The sequence below is a fragment of the Apus apus genome, chromosome 1 (assembly GCF_020740795.1).
Source record: "Apus apus isolate bApuApu2 chromosome 1, bApuApu2.pri.cur, whole genome shotgun sequence".
Lineage (NCBI taxonomy): Eukaryota > Metazoa > Chordata > Aves > Apodiformes > Apodidae > Apus > Apus apus.
The window spans coordinates 193,762,072-193,779,706 of NC_067282.1; the positions used below are offsets into that span (position 1 = coordinate 193,762,072).

General features: G+C 40.7%; 1 protein-coding gene across 12 annotated transcripts in view; it reads right to left on the reverse strand.

Moving 5' to 3' along the window:
* The window catches only part of MAGI2 (membrane associated guanylate kinase, WW and PDZ domain containing 2), a 735,815-nt gene that overhangs the window by 19,788 nt on the left and 698,392 nt on the right, over positions 1 to 17,635 (reverse strand). For all 12 annotated transcript variants that reach the window (XM_051637734.1, XM_051637680.1, XM_051637697.1 and 9 more), the window contains one exon: positions 3,523 to 3,661. In XM_051637734.1, the coding sequence (XP_051493694.1) occupies positions 3,523 to 3,661 (139 nt within the window). The remainder of the gene's footprint in view (positions 1 to 3,522; positions 3,662 to 17,635) is intronic.

Sequence of the window (17,635 nt, forward strand, 5' to 3'; positions counted from 1 at the left end):
CTTTATTACTTCCCCTAGGTTTGAATAGTATATCAGCTCAGCCAGAATTTTCTGAGATGTACTTGTAGGGACAGATTTCCAGGCAGCATAAACTGACATATCTCATTCAAGAGATTTATGTCCTCCCAGGAACTTGTTCTTTGTTTCCTCACTGAGTGCTTACTTCTTTTCAATACATGTCCTTTTCTTTCACAGATCACTTTCTTACCATTGATGACTTTTTCCTTAAAACTGCTGTTACTGTTGTCAATCACACCATCATTCAAACACTGATATTTCTTGCTTTTAAATATATACTGCCATATTTTGTACTAACAGAAACATGGCTTTGGAATTTAAAAAGTATTGATGATATTGCACAGGGAAAACCACAAAGTTGAAGATTGAGAGACAACAATGTGATGGTTTTTGGCCGGTTGTTTAAGGTTGTTCTGAGTAAGCTTCCTTCTTTCTTTTTAGTGTTGTGAGTCTGAATGCCACTGCTGTTGGAAAGGTCTTTAAACACAGCATTGATACAACTGACTTGGGACCATACTGCTTGTCAGAGACTGAGAGAGAATATCCAAGAGTGGACCCTGGCACACTTGCTCTGATTTTATTTCTCCCTAGGATTCTACTGCACACCCCACCGTTGCAATCCACATACCAGCTCAAGTTCCCCAGCCTTGCATTTTTATACTCAACTAAATCTTATTTCCCACTGATGGGGTCCAGAGCTGGACCCCGATGAGTATAACAAATTTTTCTGGCAAGTACTTGTAAAAAAAAAAAAAAAGGAAAAAAAAAAAGGAGGAGGCTGATTATTTCAGGATTATTTCAGTAAAAAAAGCTCCAATTAGTCTTCTTACATCTCAGTGGTGCAATTCTGGTGGGAAGAAGAGGCAACTACTAAATATTGACTAGTTTGTCTACTGTCCTCATGACCACTTTGTCCTTGAGTTTACTGTCACAATCTTATCTGTGTTCAGTTTTCCATGACTTGGAAAGGACAGTCTTTTCTGGGGGTTTCTGTCATTAATACTCCGACAGACACTCTTTGCAGCACTATGACTTTACCCTTGAGATTCTGGCCTTCTCAAGACATGTTTTAATAATTTCTGTTCATTAAGGTCTGTTTTTAACTTCTTAAGCAGGCTGCTGTTGATTTTTATGTGCACCTGCTGTTTTTTCCTAGAGTATTTCTCATTGCTTTGGGAAATGACCTAGGGAGGATTTTAATATCTTGATTCATTTCAACAGGCATCTTCTTATTTTTCTTCATTCTGCCTGCAGACTGGATCCAGCATTAATGTTCCTCTGCCTGCATAATGCACAGATTAAGAACTGCAGACATGTGGATGTCATCCTTTGCTGTGATGCTCTCTGTAGGTTGTGTGTACATTACAAGGTAATTGTTGAACAATTTCACTGCTTTCTCAGTGCAGTAGGACCACATGGCTTTCAAGCACAGCTGCTTAGTTCTCCTCCTGTATGGAGCTGTAAACTGAGGATGCAGCTAGAAAAAATGACGTGATTAAACAGCACTTCTTTGTAGCAAACTTTATATAATCGTAACCTGCAGTTTTACACAACTAATGCTAAGCTTTACAGATGCTTTTCTGAATGGTGACCATGGCTTTAAGCAGTCCTGTGAAGTAATCTTGCTTCTTTCTGTTAGCACTATAAACTGTGCTTGGATCTGTAGTGGTTTTCCTGTATTTCTTACTCATGTTCTTTTTGGGACGATAAGGCTTGTGCACATTTACACCTCTCAGGGCATTTGTTTTCCCAAAACAATGTTGTTTATGTGGAACTTTTTTTAAACATCTGCTTACATTTGCTTATTCTGGATTAAGGTTCAGATTTATAAGATTATATAAACATTTATTTTGGTTCTCCTGTAAGCCTATGTTTAAGGGCCATCCAGACCAGGATCTTAAGAAAGTAATATTTGGAATGGGTCTGAACAATAATCAATTCTTTGCTCATGGCAGCCTCCTGGGACCCCCCCTTAGATTAAATTTCCTCAGGAACCAGAGAACTGCCAGTATACGTTTCTGCTGTTTGATGAGGATTACTACTGATATATCAGTCTGTGATGTTTTGTTTGTTCTTTTTTAAAAATTGATGCACCACTCCCAACAAAAGAGCTTTGGAGGTGATCTGAATCTCTGCTGGCAGTCTCCCTGAAAGGATTATACACTGGTTAAGACAGGTATTAAATGTCTTAGTGCTAATTTATCATAATTCCTGAAAGCCATTTTGGCTTTGCTCCTACTCACCAAGAGTGCAACTCACTAACTTTATCACCAGATAGGTGGGCTGCAGCCCATCCTTGCTGTCCTTATGCAGAAGCTCTTGAAAGCTGCAAAAAAAAGGTAACAAGCACTATCCTGAGTATTGCTTCAGCCATGGAGTTGGCTCTAGTTTAGAGAAAAAAAATGATGCACTTGCCATATATACTGGCAGCTGGCAAAGTGCTGACTTGCAGTGGAGCTGACTTTAAAGTCTCTGACAGAATGAATGTCTCTTGGTAACAGCGACTGACCCGAAACTACACTTAAGCCTAAGTATTACTTTGAATTTTCATATGCTACTGCAATTTCTGATTCTAATGGGAAATGATGGTGGCACTTCAGAAATAACATTAGAAAAGTTTAATAGAATTTTGGACCTTCCAGCATAACGAAATCAAGGAATTTTCATTTAAAAAACCACATTTTCCTGTGAGATTTCAGGCTCAGTTGTGCACATCATACAATTTATGTAAATATATGACATTGCCACTCAGTTCTTTAAAGGGAGGCTTGTCTTCAGTTTTTTAAAAAAGAACTTTTTTTGTCTTTGAATTGCCTTTGGATAATTTATTTTTACTTCTTGTCATTTCAGTAGTGAAACATGCTTTCTATATTGTTTAAATGACTTACACTTTTTGAAGTATTCAAAAAGTCCTAGAAGTTTCCCTGAAACAAAACATGAGAAATATGGATACTGCTCTCTCACCACAATGAGCAAAGTCTTTTTAATTCAGAGTTGCCTTCTACTAGATCAGCTGTGCATATTGTCAGAGATAATATAATGGTTGTCAAAGGGAGAAGTACATTCTTGTTAAGGCTTTGAGTTGAAACCTGAAGGAGTGAATTGCACGGCAACAAAATCACCTGCTGTGATTCAAAATGTACAGAGAAGTACCAATAGCAGAAGAAAAGGACAGTTTATGGGCAAACCAGCAACTCCCAGCACACTCAGAGATGTCCCCTAAAGAGTTCAAAGTGCTTCTTCCAATGCACATTTTATAAGCCATTGCCTGTGTTGGCAGGGCAGCAGATGACAGACAGGTACACAGATACATGGTCCTGAGCCAAGGAAGCACTTAAACAGACGAATAAGTCCACCTGTACTCAGGTAAGCTCTTAAGCTCATACTTAATGTGCCCCAGGACTTGAGAATATATAAAAATCCGCAATTGCTACTTAACTCAAAAGCAATATAATTATTTTGTAAATGTTCATGCACATAGAAAAGACAAAGATGAAAACCCACCATATTCTGGGACCTGGCCGGTTCCGCGTTTCAACAACAGTCGCACTCTCCTGCCACCAGACTTGATTAGCTCTATTGCTCTGGCATGTGTCATGTCCCTTGTGCTTTCTCCATTGATTTCAATTATTTGATCTCCTATCTGTCAAGTAAGAAGAATTTTGAGTCAGATAGAATTGCAGTAAAATGAGTGTTTCAGAAAGAGACATATTCAGTGGATCACAGGTTACTTGAATGACATACAGACACATCAAGGTAAATTTGTTCCTGTCTGTCTGAGAGATATTTCTGGCAGATTAAATAACTTCCATAGTGGATTCTGAATGTGTTATATCAAATGCTGCTCATCTTCTGCTGAAATCAGTCTAATGTATTTGCAACTTGCCTCATGACTTCTGCACATAAGAGGTGTTTGTTTTTTTTTAATTGCTTGTTGTGTTGGAATCACTGGAAACTTCACCCATGATACACTTTAATTTGTAGTGTTGTAAGGGCCCACGAAGACCTTTGCTGCATTTAACTTGCTGTTTTATAAAGACAGGTTTGAAGCACAAATACACAGAACCATCAGTTCAATGTCCAAATCTTGGTAGCAAAGCTTCATACCAATTTAAGAGTTGTTATAAAGCAAGCTATTAAACCAAAAAAAGTTAGTGGCTATGGCACAGGTCACACAGATTTGATGAAAGTCTTACAAGAGGATTTATCCACAGAAGGTTTTTGCTTGGAGTAAGCACAGCCCCTGGCTGACCTGTCTAGTTAGAGTGGCAGACTCTGGGGTTCTGATTACAGGTTTCTGGAGATCATCTCTTGGGTGGCTTTCCAGTCAGAGTCAGCTTCACTGGAATTTTTCAGCCTCTATTTCTACCGCTGTAAAATGGGGCACCGATGTCTCTGTTTCCCACCCACCCAGATCTCCCTCCCAGCTTTGCCTCTTGCTGGGATGTTTTGACTCCGCTCTTCTCTCCATGAGGAGAGATGGCTTTCAATGCTGGAAACCTTCTCAAACCAATGGGGATTGTCTCCTCCCTGCTGCACCTGGCCAGCATGGTTGGTGCTGCGGTACCACAGCCACCCACTGAAGTGGTGAGACTGCTGGCCCAGCAACACGGTGTGGCCAAGTCTGTCCCTGGAGCCAGCAGCACCACAGCCTCAGGAGCTCAGGTGTGCAGCTGTGTCCCACAGGCCTTCCAGCCCCATCGGAGGAGCCCAGAAGGAGAGCTGATCTCCTGTAGCCAGGAGAGGTGTGGGTCCAGGTGGTGGGCAGCCAAGAAGGGTGCATGAGGGTCTTCAGATGGGTAGGTTCAGCAAAGTCATTTATCAGTGCCAGAGGAGAACATCTGTTCAGCAGGATCAGACCCGCCTGAGCCTCAGTGTTCCGTGATCCTGTGATAGGGCTCCCTTGTGTATCCACTGCACTAAAATGACAATGCTGCATACATCCTAGAGAGGGCTTTAGGGAGACCATACAGATTTCAAGAAGACAGGCACTTCCTTTTCCTCCTATAAGCCTGCCTTGGCAAAACTAGCTTTTTGCTGGCCTTTTACATGGAAATGTTTTCTGTTTTGTATGTTTTCCTTGCCACTATTGTATTTCTGTCAACTGAAATCCTTCAGAGGCTTTTCTTCCTTTCTGAGTTTTAAATATAGTATTTACCAAATAGAAGTGCATAATATGAAATGTCAACAAGACTCCTAGCATCAAAGAAAACTGGGAGGGATGTCAAGGAGTTATCTAGTCCCTACTTTTATTCAGAGACAGAAAGAATCCTACTAAAAGCACCATGGCAGTGTTTTTCCATAGGAATTCATGCTTCATCGAGTTGCAGCCTATTTTAAGAATTCTGCCAGGATCCTGTATGCAATCTGTGTCAGTACTTAACTAAAAAACCATTGATCCAAGTAAAACCTCTCAGTCTTGCTATCACTGCTGCAGACTGAGCAGTGGGAGGAAAAAAAAACAAATCAGGATTATTTTGTGTAAAAAGGCCTTAATTTTGCAGTGCAAATTTCTTCCTTAGCAGATTTTCTCTGTTAGAAGGAGTGTATTTGGTTGTATGCAGTAAATGCATACAGTATGCATTTTTAGACATTTCTGATGACCTCCAAACCACAGTGACAGATAGTGGCAGTGCTCATGGCATTGTGGAGAGATCTCCCCCAGGTTTGGTTGTTTGCATCACACTGACTTTTGGAGTGGTTGATAGGATGCAGCTGCTGCATGTAGAGCAAAAATGGAAAGTCTCTCTTACCACTTCTGTAACACAGACAGAAAATGGATTTGTAGCATCTCCACAAAGGTACAAGGCAGGCTAAATACAGACAAAATTCAATCAGTTTGAGAAAACCTGTTCTAAATGTCATGAAACAATTACACCCTGGTAGAAATGCTGTAAAAATAAACTCAGATTTTCCAAAGGCTTAAAGACAGCTCTTTTTGTGCCATGTTGCCTGGGTAGAACACGTTTTCCAGCAGGTATTTAAAATGATCTCGTTAGCATGCTCTGAGAGAAGAACTGCCAGATTAGATCAAATGAAGGAGGTGTTTCTAACACTCCTTGATAAATAGCCTTTAAAATGAGTACTGATGAAAGCTGTGCAGAGCACGTACAGTCCTTCAAATAAAATCCTCTGCATTTCAGAGTGAAAGACAGAAAGAGATTTTAATACAGTTTAATATGTAAAAAGGTTAAGTTAATGTCACATTTTTCCCTTGCTGTTTGCCTTTCTTCTGTTCTCATTGGTCCATATGCAGGAACCATCTTGTATTAATGTAACCTTTTCTGTATTACGGTGGATTAAAATATTTTTTTTCTCTCTGTAGGTAGTATGGAGCTCATTTGACTGTTCCCTCTTTTATTATAAAACCTGATGTGCAAATAACCTAGGAAAGTTTAAAAAAGGCCAGCATCTTGGTTATGTGACTGAAGGAGGGGAGGGAAAGAAGTGTGCAAAAATTAGGAACTCTGAAATTTACATCAGAAAGTGTGAGACCAGAGGTAAAATGAATAGCTGTAGGAGCAGCAGGCTAATTGTGTTCCATGCATTTGTGTTTTGTGGCTGACTGATGTATAACTGAATTATACTGCCTTTGCAGCACAAGCCCAGCTCTGATTAAATAAGAAAAACAAGGAAGAGGAATGTTGCCAGCACTCCTAGAATAAGAAAATCTTCAATTAAACTTTACACTCATAACTGGGGAGAAGAGAGACACAAGAGAAAACTTTCACAGAATTACAGATTGGTGGGGGTTGGAAGGGACCTCGAATATCTAATGTTGTAGAATGTTGTAGAAATTCCTATTATTATTTTTTCTTCAGTTAAATATTTATAACCTCACCTTCCTGCCCCTTGCTGATGTAGATTCTCTGAACCCCCAGCAGCACTACAGGCTTGGGAAGGAGTGGCTGGAGAGCTGCCCAGCAGAGGGACATGGGGGTGCTGATTGACAGGCAGCTGAACATGAGCCAGCAGTGTGCCCAGGTGGCCAAGAAGGCCAACAGCATCCTGGCCTGTATCAGGAATAGTGTGACCAGCATTAGCAGGGAGGTGATCCTGCCCCTCTACTTGGCCTTGTTGAGGTTGCAACTTCGAGCCTTTGGGCACTGCAGTACAGGAAGGACTCTCTACTTGAGAGAGTCCAACAGAGGCTACATGGATGACTAAGGGACTGGAACACCTGCCTTATGAGGAAAGGCTGAGAGACCTGGGGCTTTTCAGTCTAGAGAGGAGAAGACTAAGGGGGGCCTAATTAATGTCTATAAATACGTGAGGGTTGCGCATCAAGAAGGCAGGGACAAGCCTTTTCACTTGTGCCCTGTGATAGGACGAGGTGCAATGGACTCAAGCACAGGAAGTTCCACCTCAACATGGGGAAGAACTTCTTTACTGTGAGGGTTACAGAGCACTGGAACAGGCTCCCCAGAGGGGTTGTGGAGTCTCCTCTGTAGGCTTTCAAGAACTGCCTGGATGCCTTTCTGAGTGATCTGCCCTAGGTGTGTGTATTTTGTTTTGTTTTGTTTTTGTCCTGCTCTGGCAGGGGGGTTGGACTTGATCTTTGGAGGTCCCTTCCAACCCCTAGGATTCTGTGATTCTTTGATTCTGTGAAAGACATCGAGGTGCTGGAGAGGGTGCAGAGAAGGGCAACTAGGCTGATTAGGGGTCTTATTAGGACCTCTCTTATTAGGAGAGGCTGAGGGAGCTGCGGCTGTTCAGTCTGGAGAAGAGGAGGCTGAGGGGAGACCTCAGTGCTCTTTACAGCTCCCTGAAAGGAGATTGTAGTGAAGTGGGTGTTGGTCTCTTCTCCCTAATGACCAGCAATAGGAGAAGAAATGGGGTCAAGTTGTGCCAGGAGAGGTTCAGATTGGATATTAGAAATAATTTCTTCACAGAAAGCATGGTGAGGCATTGGAACAGGCTGCCCAGGGAGGTGGTGGAGGCACCCTCCCTGGAGGTGTTCAAAAAAGGGTAGATGTGGTGTTTCATAAGATGGTTTAGTGATTAGGGGTTGTAAGGTGGATGGTTGGACTTGATGATCGTGAAGGTCTTTTCCAATCTTGGCTATTCTGTGATTCTATTCTATGTCTGATATGGGAGGAAACAATGCTGCATGCTTTCTCTCTGTCCAGGCATTCAGATGTGCTTGCTCTCTTGTGTTTTCTATTGTGGAATAGATTTTTTGATATTTTGGGGCTATTTCTGTTTTTTTTTAAAACCAGTGATTGTTTAAGAGGAGCTTAGATATACCCAAGGTAAGGCCAGATGTAATGGTAAGCACAGAAACAGGTCTGAAAAGAATCCAGTGCCTGTTATATGGGATCCTCATTACTGTCTTTCTTTAGGATCAAAAGCTGATTCCTGCATTTTTATACCACACATGACATTTCTCTACACTTCTCTTCTGGATCCTTCAAAGTCTGCCCACAGTCTCTGAACTGGAGATACTAGCAAGGTGGGCGGTACACAGAGCAGACCAAAATGATCACCTTGTTCCCATGTGGGAGAAACACTTAGTAATAATGTTCCCAGCATGAGACCTTCGCCCTTTTATAACATATCAGATTTCTAATTCATGGTTAGCTGGAATTCTCCTTTTGACATTTTGCATCTGATTTCTCTGCCCTAAACTGAGCCCAGTGCACCTCAGTGAATTTTATCAGATTGAGTGTTTTATTAGGAAATTCTCATTTTGAAATCTAAGTCAGTTCCTTGAGGTCCTTTTAAACTGTCTATGGACAGTGGAATCTTGGCATTTGCTATTTTTATTTTATTATTTACTAATAGGTCTCCTATTATTAATGAAACTATTGAATCAAGCTGGTTTCATCCTAGACACCTCAGAACCTCACTTGTAATTTCACACTTGTTATTCAGAAGCAAACCATTCAGACCAGCCTTCAATAGGGATGGTTTTCAGTAACCACTTTATAGTGATTTCACCTTGAGTCTCTTTCCCCATCAACCTTCTGTGAATTTCATACAAGGTGGTGCTGAAAGGTGAAAAGAAGATGCCTCATATGTTCTCCTTTCTTTTTTTTTCACAAAGAAATAAAAATGAAAATCACAGAATCATAGAGTGGTTTGAGTTGGAAGGGAGCTTCAAGATCATCAAGTTCCAATCTGCCATGCAGGGCAGGGACACCTCCCACTAGACAAGGTTGCTCAGAGCCTCATCCAGCCTGGCCTTGAACACTTTCAGGGTTGAGGCTTCCACAACATCCCTGGGGAACCAGCACCAGCGTTTCACCACCCTCACACTAAAGAATTTCCTCCTAAAGTTGAACTTAAATCTCCCCTCTTCCAGTTTTAATCCATTCCCCCTTGTCCTCTCACCACAAGCCCTTGTGAAAAGTCCCTCCCTAGGTTTCCTGTAGCCCCTTCAGATACTGGAAGGCCGCTATGAGGTCCCCCTGGAGCCTTCTCTTCTCCAGGCTGAATGGCCCCAACTCCCTCAACCTGTCCTCGTAGGAGAGGTGCTCCAGCTCTTGGATCATTGCTGTGGCCCTCCTCTGGACTTTCTCCATGTCCTTCTTATGTTGTGGGCTCCAGAACTGGACACAGTACTCAAGGTGAGGTCTCACAGGAGCCAAGGGGCAGAATCAGCTCCCTTGACCTGCTTCTTTTGATGCAACCCAGGACACAGTTGGCTTTCTGGGCTGCAAGCACAGATTGCTGGCTCATGTTGATCTCATCCACGACAACATGTTGGTGGAATTTTTCAACTTTTTCGTAACTTGTCACAGATTATTGCTGAGAATGAAAGTTAAAGGAACTTTTCTCTATTATTGCCTTGAAAAATAGGGAATACGTTTTCCTTTCTCTAGTCTGCTACTAACTGTCTTGTTCTTCATGAATTCTTGGACATAATTACTAATAGTCTAGAAATTACTTCCTCTTACTCATTGACCAAACACGAACATCAGCATGTTCAACTGACTTGAATCTAAATCAAGAGATATCAATCAAGAGGTAATGGGCACAAACTTGAGCATAGGAAGTTCCATCTAAACATGAGGAGGAATTTCTTTGAGGGTGGAAGAACACTGGAACAGGTTGCTCAGAGAGGCTGTGGAATCTGCATCTATGGAGACATTCAAAATCGATCTGGGCACCATTCTGTGCAACCTGCTCTAGGTGAACCTGCTCTGGTAGGGGGGTTGGACTGGATGATCTCCAAAGGCCCCTTCCCACCCCTAACATTCTGTGATTCTGTAAGTAGCCTTTAAGTGGTGTTTTCCTTATTCTGATTTAGGCTAATTTCTCTTCGTTACATCATCTTTGTGATGTAAGTTTATGGTCCTTCTGAACATCTCAATGAAGACCGATACAAAGAAAGCACTGACTATTTCAGCCTTCTCTGCATTCTCAGCAAGCAATGGACCTTTTTTCCCTGTTCTTCACGTCTTTTAATATATTTACGTTACCTTTTCTTGTTACCTAACATGCTTCCTCACAGACTGCTTGGATATAATTCTGACACATTTAATCTTCCCTCTGCATCTAGTGGGACACCAGCCACCAAACATGTATTGCAGCATCAGGCTTTGAGTGTTTAAATCTTTTATTGGGTGTGACCCTGTGGCATTAGCTCCTTTGATGGAAACACATTTGAATATCAGATCATTTTTTTGAAGAGGCATTTCAGCAAGCTGCCTTCTGTGGAGATAGAAAGCTTTTCAGATTAAACACCACAATATTTTAAAAGATAAACTTCAATGTAGCAATGTTATCATTTAGTGAGGCATTTAGGTCCTCTGTCATTTTACACTTTCTGGGTTTCATTTTTGTCAGTAAATGAACAGAAAAAAACAGTTCCCCAAATCTGGAGAGTTAGCCATCCTAAAATAACACCTTCAGCTCCCATGCTCTCCAGGCACATTTTTTGCATGACAGCCTGAGAGGATACATGCACCCTAATCACCAAGTTTTTAATCAAAAAATAGCAGGGAAAACTAAGAACACAGCCCTTGAAATCCAACATTTTCATCTCACAAATCCACACATTGCCTTCGTCTCTTTGGAAGGAATGTTAATTTGAAGATGTTGTTATAAGGGACCCGTGCACAGAGGTGCAGTCAATGTGTCCCTTTGCGAGGCTGGTGCCTGGTCATGCAAAATGAGCTGATGGACTCTTTCCCACTCCAACAGGCAGGCCCTGCATGGTGGGACACCCCTTGAACTGGGATCAGGTCTGGTTCGTAACTTTCCTGGCAGTATTCAACAAAGACTACAAAGCAGGAGTGATTGACCTCTGCACCCTCCAGACGTTCCCACCAGCTTAAGCTTGAAGTGCATTGGCAAGCCAGCCTGGGAAGCTCACACAGCTGCTGCCAGAGCTGTATTTATTCTGAAGAAACATACCCTTTGCAGCTATGAATCTGGCAATTTTACACACATTGATTTTGAATTGTGTTTCTTTCTTCCTACAGGATGTGGCCCTGGCTGCTTTTCCATAGCGACTGGGATAAACGCCTACCCAAACCCACTGGTTCTCTTCTTGACCTGACGGTGTTTGATAAAGAGAATTCTCCTCTATTATATTCTTACAATGTGCAAGAACAAAGTAAACACGGAATGCTGCCCCCCCTCTTAATGCTTTTAAATTTGAATATTAATGATTCAAATGTAATTATGAAAGTAGTTTGTGTATTTGCAAAATGTCTCTTAAAAAATCAGTTTCGGTTCAAGTTAATTCAGATGCTCCATCCATGTGTAAGAACAACTGAGCTATAAAATTGGGCTGCATGTTTTCTGGCAATAATGAGAAGGTAATATTCCTAAAGCATGTTTAAGTGACATCACTATTGATAGGTTAATTAGAAAAAAAATTAAAGCTTCTCTGAATCATTAGAATAAAGTGCCTCTAGTATATGTGAGTTTATCTTCAGAGTCTTTGTTTTGGCCATATTTTGTAGCAATTATTATCTGTCTTGTTAAAAAAAGCTAACCATACATACAAATGGAATTTCAGAAGCAGGCCAAATCAGAAGGAAATATATGTAGCTTTAATGTAGTAAAGAGGATTTCTCTTTCTCAAATGTACTTTTAAACTACTGATGATAGCCTCATGTATGTTTGCCTCTGTCAACGTGTAAGGAGCAGTCGCTAAGCAGGTATCATTCCCAAATGCATGAAAGGAAATTAATTGTGTATGCATATTTTCATTCTATATTAAATGAGGAAATCTAATGATAAAAGCAGCCTCAAATGATTTGTGCAGAGGGCATTGCTATCTGTCATTTTATTAATGCATTTTATAATTAAACCTTGGGATAGAGATTAATTACACTTCATTCCTTTTATATGGGCACTCTATATTTATAACTGAAACACACTTTGCATATTATTTGTTGCTGTTGTTATTGTTAATGAGTCCAAAAGGCTGAGAGATTGTCTGTACTTGGAGACTAAATAGCAAGTCCAGAATATCTATTTTGGGGAATTTCCAAGTCCTGTCAAGCCCTAATATAATTGCCTGGATTTAAGCACAGGCTGGATATCTGCTGGGCAAATTTCCTCCCAGGAGTGTGTCTGTACTGGCTGGAAATCCCAGGTGTAATGTATAGCCTGAGCAGAGCTATAGGGTATTTCTAGTCTTGGACTCCCTCCAGTGCATTTTAGGTATGTGAGCCTGGGTGTCTCATTAAGAGACATGGCATTTTTCTGTGGAGGAGTACAGTAATGTGTCCCGTGCCACTTTTGAGGCAATCACCCATGAAGGTTTAGAGACATTCAGTTTTTTTCTGCAGCCAACCAGCTGTTTCAGCAGCAGAGGCTTCTTATCCCTGGAAATGCCAGGCCTCCTGCTGTAAAGGGGAGGAAAGGGGCCACAGGCCATGAGCTGAGCTGGTGCAGAGCAAGAAACGGCTTTCACACCACTCCTCAGCAGGTGCTCCAGCTTTTTTTTCCCTTTTCACTTTTTAACCTGCTCCTGATAGAGCGAGGGCAAACATTAGAAGTGCTATTACTGAAAGAGAGCTTGGAGAGCAGAAAATGTGCATGACCACGTCTGTGGAGAATGGGGAGTACCAAAGAGAGAGATGGAGTTTGCAGTGGTGGGTGGCTAACAAGACAGCAAAGCGGACTTCTGGTACTACGGTAGACTTGATGCCTTCTGCAAAATAATCCATGTATTTGTAATTAAAGCTGTCAAAGATAAAAGGAAAATTCATTAACCTACTGGAGTTAATTGATATACCATTACTTTTTTTTTTTTTTAGAGAGAGCTAGGATGAGTCAGTGTAGCATAATGTAATATTAATAACATGTACTTCACCACTACAATTAGGGATGGGAATGAGTAGAGGCTGTTGAAAAGGCAGATTAAAATTTTCAGGTATCTTCTTGATGGTCTGAGTCAGGTTCTATTAGGCAAAAGCAACACAAATTCAAGATTTGACAAGCCAATTTTATAGAACCTATATAGAAGCCTGGGCATGGAGACTGCTTCATCCAAAGTTGCATCCAGAAAGCAAAACAGAAAAGAACATACTCTCTCACAAGTTAAACCTAAAACCACAAAAAGATTCGGAGGAGTAAAAATGCTAAAATGTAAAAGCTAAGAATACACTTTCAAACATACCAGAGGTATGGAGCCTCTCAGAGAACCACGATCTCACAAGATAGTTTGGGCTCAAGGTAGAAAAGACCACAGAAAATAGTTAGATGAATTCTTTGCATCAGTGTTCACCAAAAAGGAGGGCAGCAAAACCCCTGCAGAGGGTCTGCTCACCACAGGGGTGAGTCTGAGGAACTGACTTCAACAACAGGGTCAATGGCAAAGATTTTATAAGAAACTAATGAAAAGGGTAGTAAGAAACCACCAGAAGTAGATGGTTTTCATCCTCCACTCTAAAGGAACTTGGATATGAAGCTGCTGAACCAGTAGCTACAGGTTGTAGTCTACTGCCTGAAACAGTAAATTGCCAAATACCAGAAGAATGGGAAGTGACAAGTGTGGCATGAGTCTTTAAGGATGGTCCTGGATAGTAACCAATTGAGCCTCATGTTCAACTGAGCAGATGGAAGGAAGCAATAAGGATGGTGAGGGTTAGTTGGCACATAGATAATGATGATATAGTGGGGAAGAGTCAGTGTGGCTATTGTAGAGGGAAGCCATTCCTCACAGATCTATTGCAGGTCACTGGAGCTCTCAGTGAGTATATTGATAAATGTGATCTGGTTAGTATACTGACATTTTCAGAAAGCTTTTAACAGTAAAGCCTTCAGTAAAGGCTCTGCTGTGGGATGAGAAAGAACAGGGTCTTCTAGGTAAGAGATTAAATTCCAGGAAAAAAAACACCCTTTAAATAAGGGGTCAATTTTCACAATCAAAAGACCTTACTATAGTGATTATTCTGTTCAGCATATTTGTAAATGGTGTGGTGAAGATGTTGAAGATTGGGGTGACAAGAGTTGCAGGAAGCATAATACCATACAGGATTGTAAAATTTAAACTTAAAGTCAAAATCTGTAAAAAGATAGCACAATATTGTGTGTTACAGCAGCAGGTGAAATTCAGTGGTGCTAAGTGCTAAGCACTGAGTACATGTAGAAAATGACATACATAATGGCTCTAAATTGACCATTACCACTAAAGAGACAGATCTCATAGTCTTTGTGATTAGTTTGTTGAAACTGTCAGTCCAGTCAGAGAAGCAAACAGAATATTAACTGCTAGGGAAAGAATAGAGAATAAAGGAGAAACCATCATTATATCATTTAGGAGCATAAAAACCTTGAAAACTGCCGACATGTTCTGGTTCTTCCACTTCCAAATGAATGTGGTAGATTGAGAAATGATTTGGAGGGGGACAATGAGAGTGGTCAGAGGAAAAGAACAGCTCTTTTATGAGGCCAGATGACATAGACTGGTAAGCTTCAGTGGGAAAAAGGTGGATATGACATAGGTCAAGAGAATATGGAACAGTATGAAGAATGAAGCGATCATAAGGTTATGAAATTGTAGCTACAAACAAAAAAAGGATCTTCCTTCAAACAATGGAAGCATTTCGTTTTGCAATCAATTGACATAGTATATAAGGGTGTCCAAAGCATGAGCAAATTCAAATAAATGGATAAAAAATACTCCTAGATACTAAATGTGAAAATTCTAGCATTAAAAAAAAAAATAATAAAAAAAAAATCTGTGAACTGCTGATTGTCAGGGACTTGGATGTTGTCACACCTAGTGAAGAATCATTTTGTATTTGTCCTGTACTTCTTTCCTAAGCATAATCTTCTTGTCCTTGTGTGAGTGAAGATACTGGGCTGGCAGAGCCATAGGAATGGCTCTAATATCTGTATCCTTTTACCTTCATAGGTGAGCTTCCCCAGTTTCTACTTGTTGCTGTTTGAGAGAAGACAGAAGAGAGGCTGCATCTATAATTCCTGTTGCTTGGAAAAATGTTTTAGTTGTCAGAGTGGCTTCATTTGGTGTGTTTATTTTTTTCTAACACTCTTGATTCTTAATTATTTTGAGTGAGGGATAGCTAATATTTTAGACCTGAAAACATTTCTAAATCTTCCATAAAATACAGATTTAAATACAGTACCTGCCTGCCAACTAAGTAGTCTTAGCATTTCATACTGAACAAGTTTTAGCAAAATTATTACTTCGTTCTTTCTCACAGCTGGTTTGAAGGATTTTCCTGTTAGGCACAGAGTTACAAGGAAGCCTTGATTATGCCAAATTGAGTAAATTTTTGCTTGAATGATATTAGCTACATGTGTGAGAGGAACATTCTTTCTCCTTACCTTTCTGAAACAAATTCTAAAATGCACACAGCTTTCTGGAGAAATGCTGAATAATTGTTCACATACAGTTAATTCACTCTTGTTTCATTAAGTGTTATACTGTCAAAATATATTCAGGATCCCTGAGGACCTCAGCTTTCATTCCTTTGTTGTGCAAACACAAGAATGTTGATCAGCTTTATGTCTGCATGTCAATATTCTTCCTGAGTTCTGCCAATTACACTGACCCTACACTAAGCTCCTCTTGCTATGGGCTAGTGTACAGCTCATATGCTCGAGTATCCCAGTTGAATTCCCCATGTTCAGATCAATCACACCTTGTCTCACTACAAGGGAGGTTGGACAGTGATGTATGTAGTAGGGAATTGGTGTGTGAATGAGATTACCCCAAAGGGACACGCAATTTGGTGGGAAAGCACAGCTAGAGCCTTCCTGTATGGTTCAGATGGATCACAAATCACAAAATAAATGGATGGGACTAAGAATGTCTTTGTCTTTGTGCTCCGTTGTAATGACAGTGTTGACATTCACTGAATGCTTACGAGGAAGGTAAGATTTACATTGCTGCATAAAGTGAGCCAGGTGTGCTGCAGGTTTTAAGAGTAAGTGCTACTTACTAGAAAAGATTGGCTACTTAACTGACATGAATCACTCCACAGGCATTTGTCTTTCAGATGTGTGCACAAAACCTCAGTCAAACAGAGGCTGGTGGAGCACTGTATGGTCCTGGTGTGTACTTCTGTCCTGTATACATCAGCATAATGTCAATATTTTATATCTAAATACTAGTGACTTTTCAGTGGGGTTTCTGACAGCTTTCTCAAGCCCTCACTCATGTCAAACACTCAGCAGCTGACTCCCTGTTGCTCTCAGCACACCACCTGAAGAAGACCTTTTTGACTTTTGGGGCCTACCTACCAACAGCAATATGCACTTTTCTCCATTACTGTGAACATTGGACTTCACTGCCTTTTAAGACCTGGAGATCCACAGGAGTCACTCAGCAATGTATCTCAAAGCCTTCAGCTTGCTTTCTGATCCAAAATAGGAGTCTTAGTTTACTGCAACTAAAATTAAGGATTGCACTGGCCAAGCCTTGGTTAATGTTTTGATACAACAACTGCCCTAAATGTTTTTAAGAAGGTCATGATTGATCAAACCGTTCTTGCCTTTTCATTTCCTTGCTGCAGCTTTCTTGATTGGATAAAGCAATGTCTGTATCTGTCATCCATTGTCTCTACTGTGTGACAACTGCTTGCCTCCTATTTTTAATACTAATTTCTCTAATCACTGTCAAGCTAAGCTGAGCAACTTCTTGCTCTACTGTATTTACTGACAGCAACCTCAGGTGTATTTCACTGCAGACTGTAAGAAATAACCCTTTAGCATGGGGCTAATATATGAAATCTAGAAGAGGCTCAATACCAGTGAGGAGACAGTGCAAATTGCAGGGTCTACACGGCAACACACTCCTATAGATTTTCATTTGCTATAGAGTAAAAAATAATTCATTCCTCCTTTTGAGCTTTTATTGGATGGTCTCTGACAGGAAACAATCAGTCCTGCTCATGATCAGTGCTTTTTCATATTTGCCCCTTTTCTTTGGCAACAGGACTACAAAAAGCTCAGATAACCCTCCAAAGACTCTGTTGTGAGGGAACTGAAGAAATACAGCAGTAATACATGGAGAGTGGAATCACAAAGATTAGGAGAAAGTATCTGTCTGTGAAACTACAGGAACTGCATGTGCTTTCTGGTACAAAATTTAGGATGGGAATCTCAAACCAGTAAACATGGTAGCCCAATCATTTCTGCCTGGGTTTTGTCCTCTCTGAGTTGCAAGACTACAGGTATTAAAAAT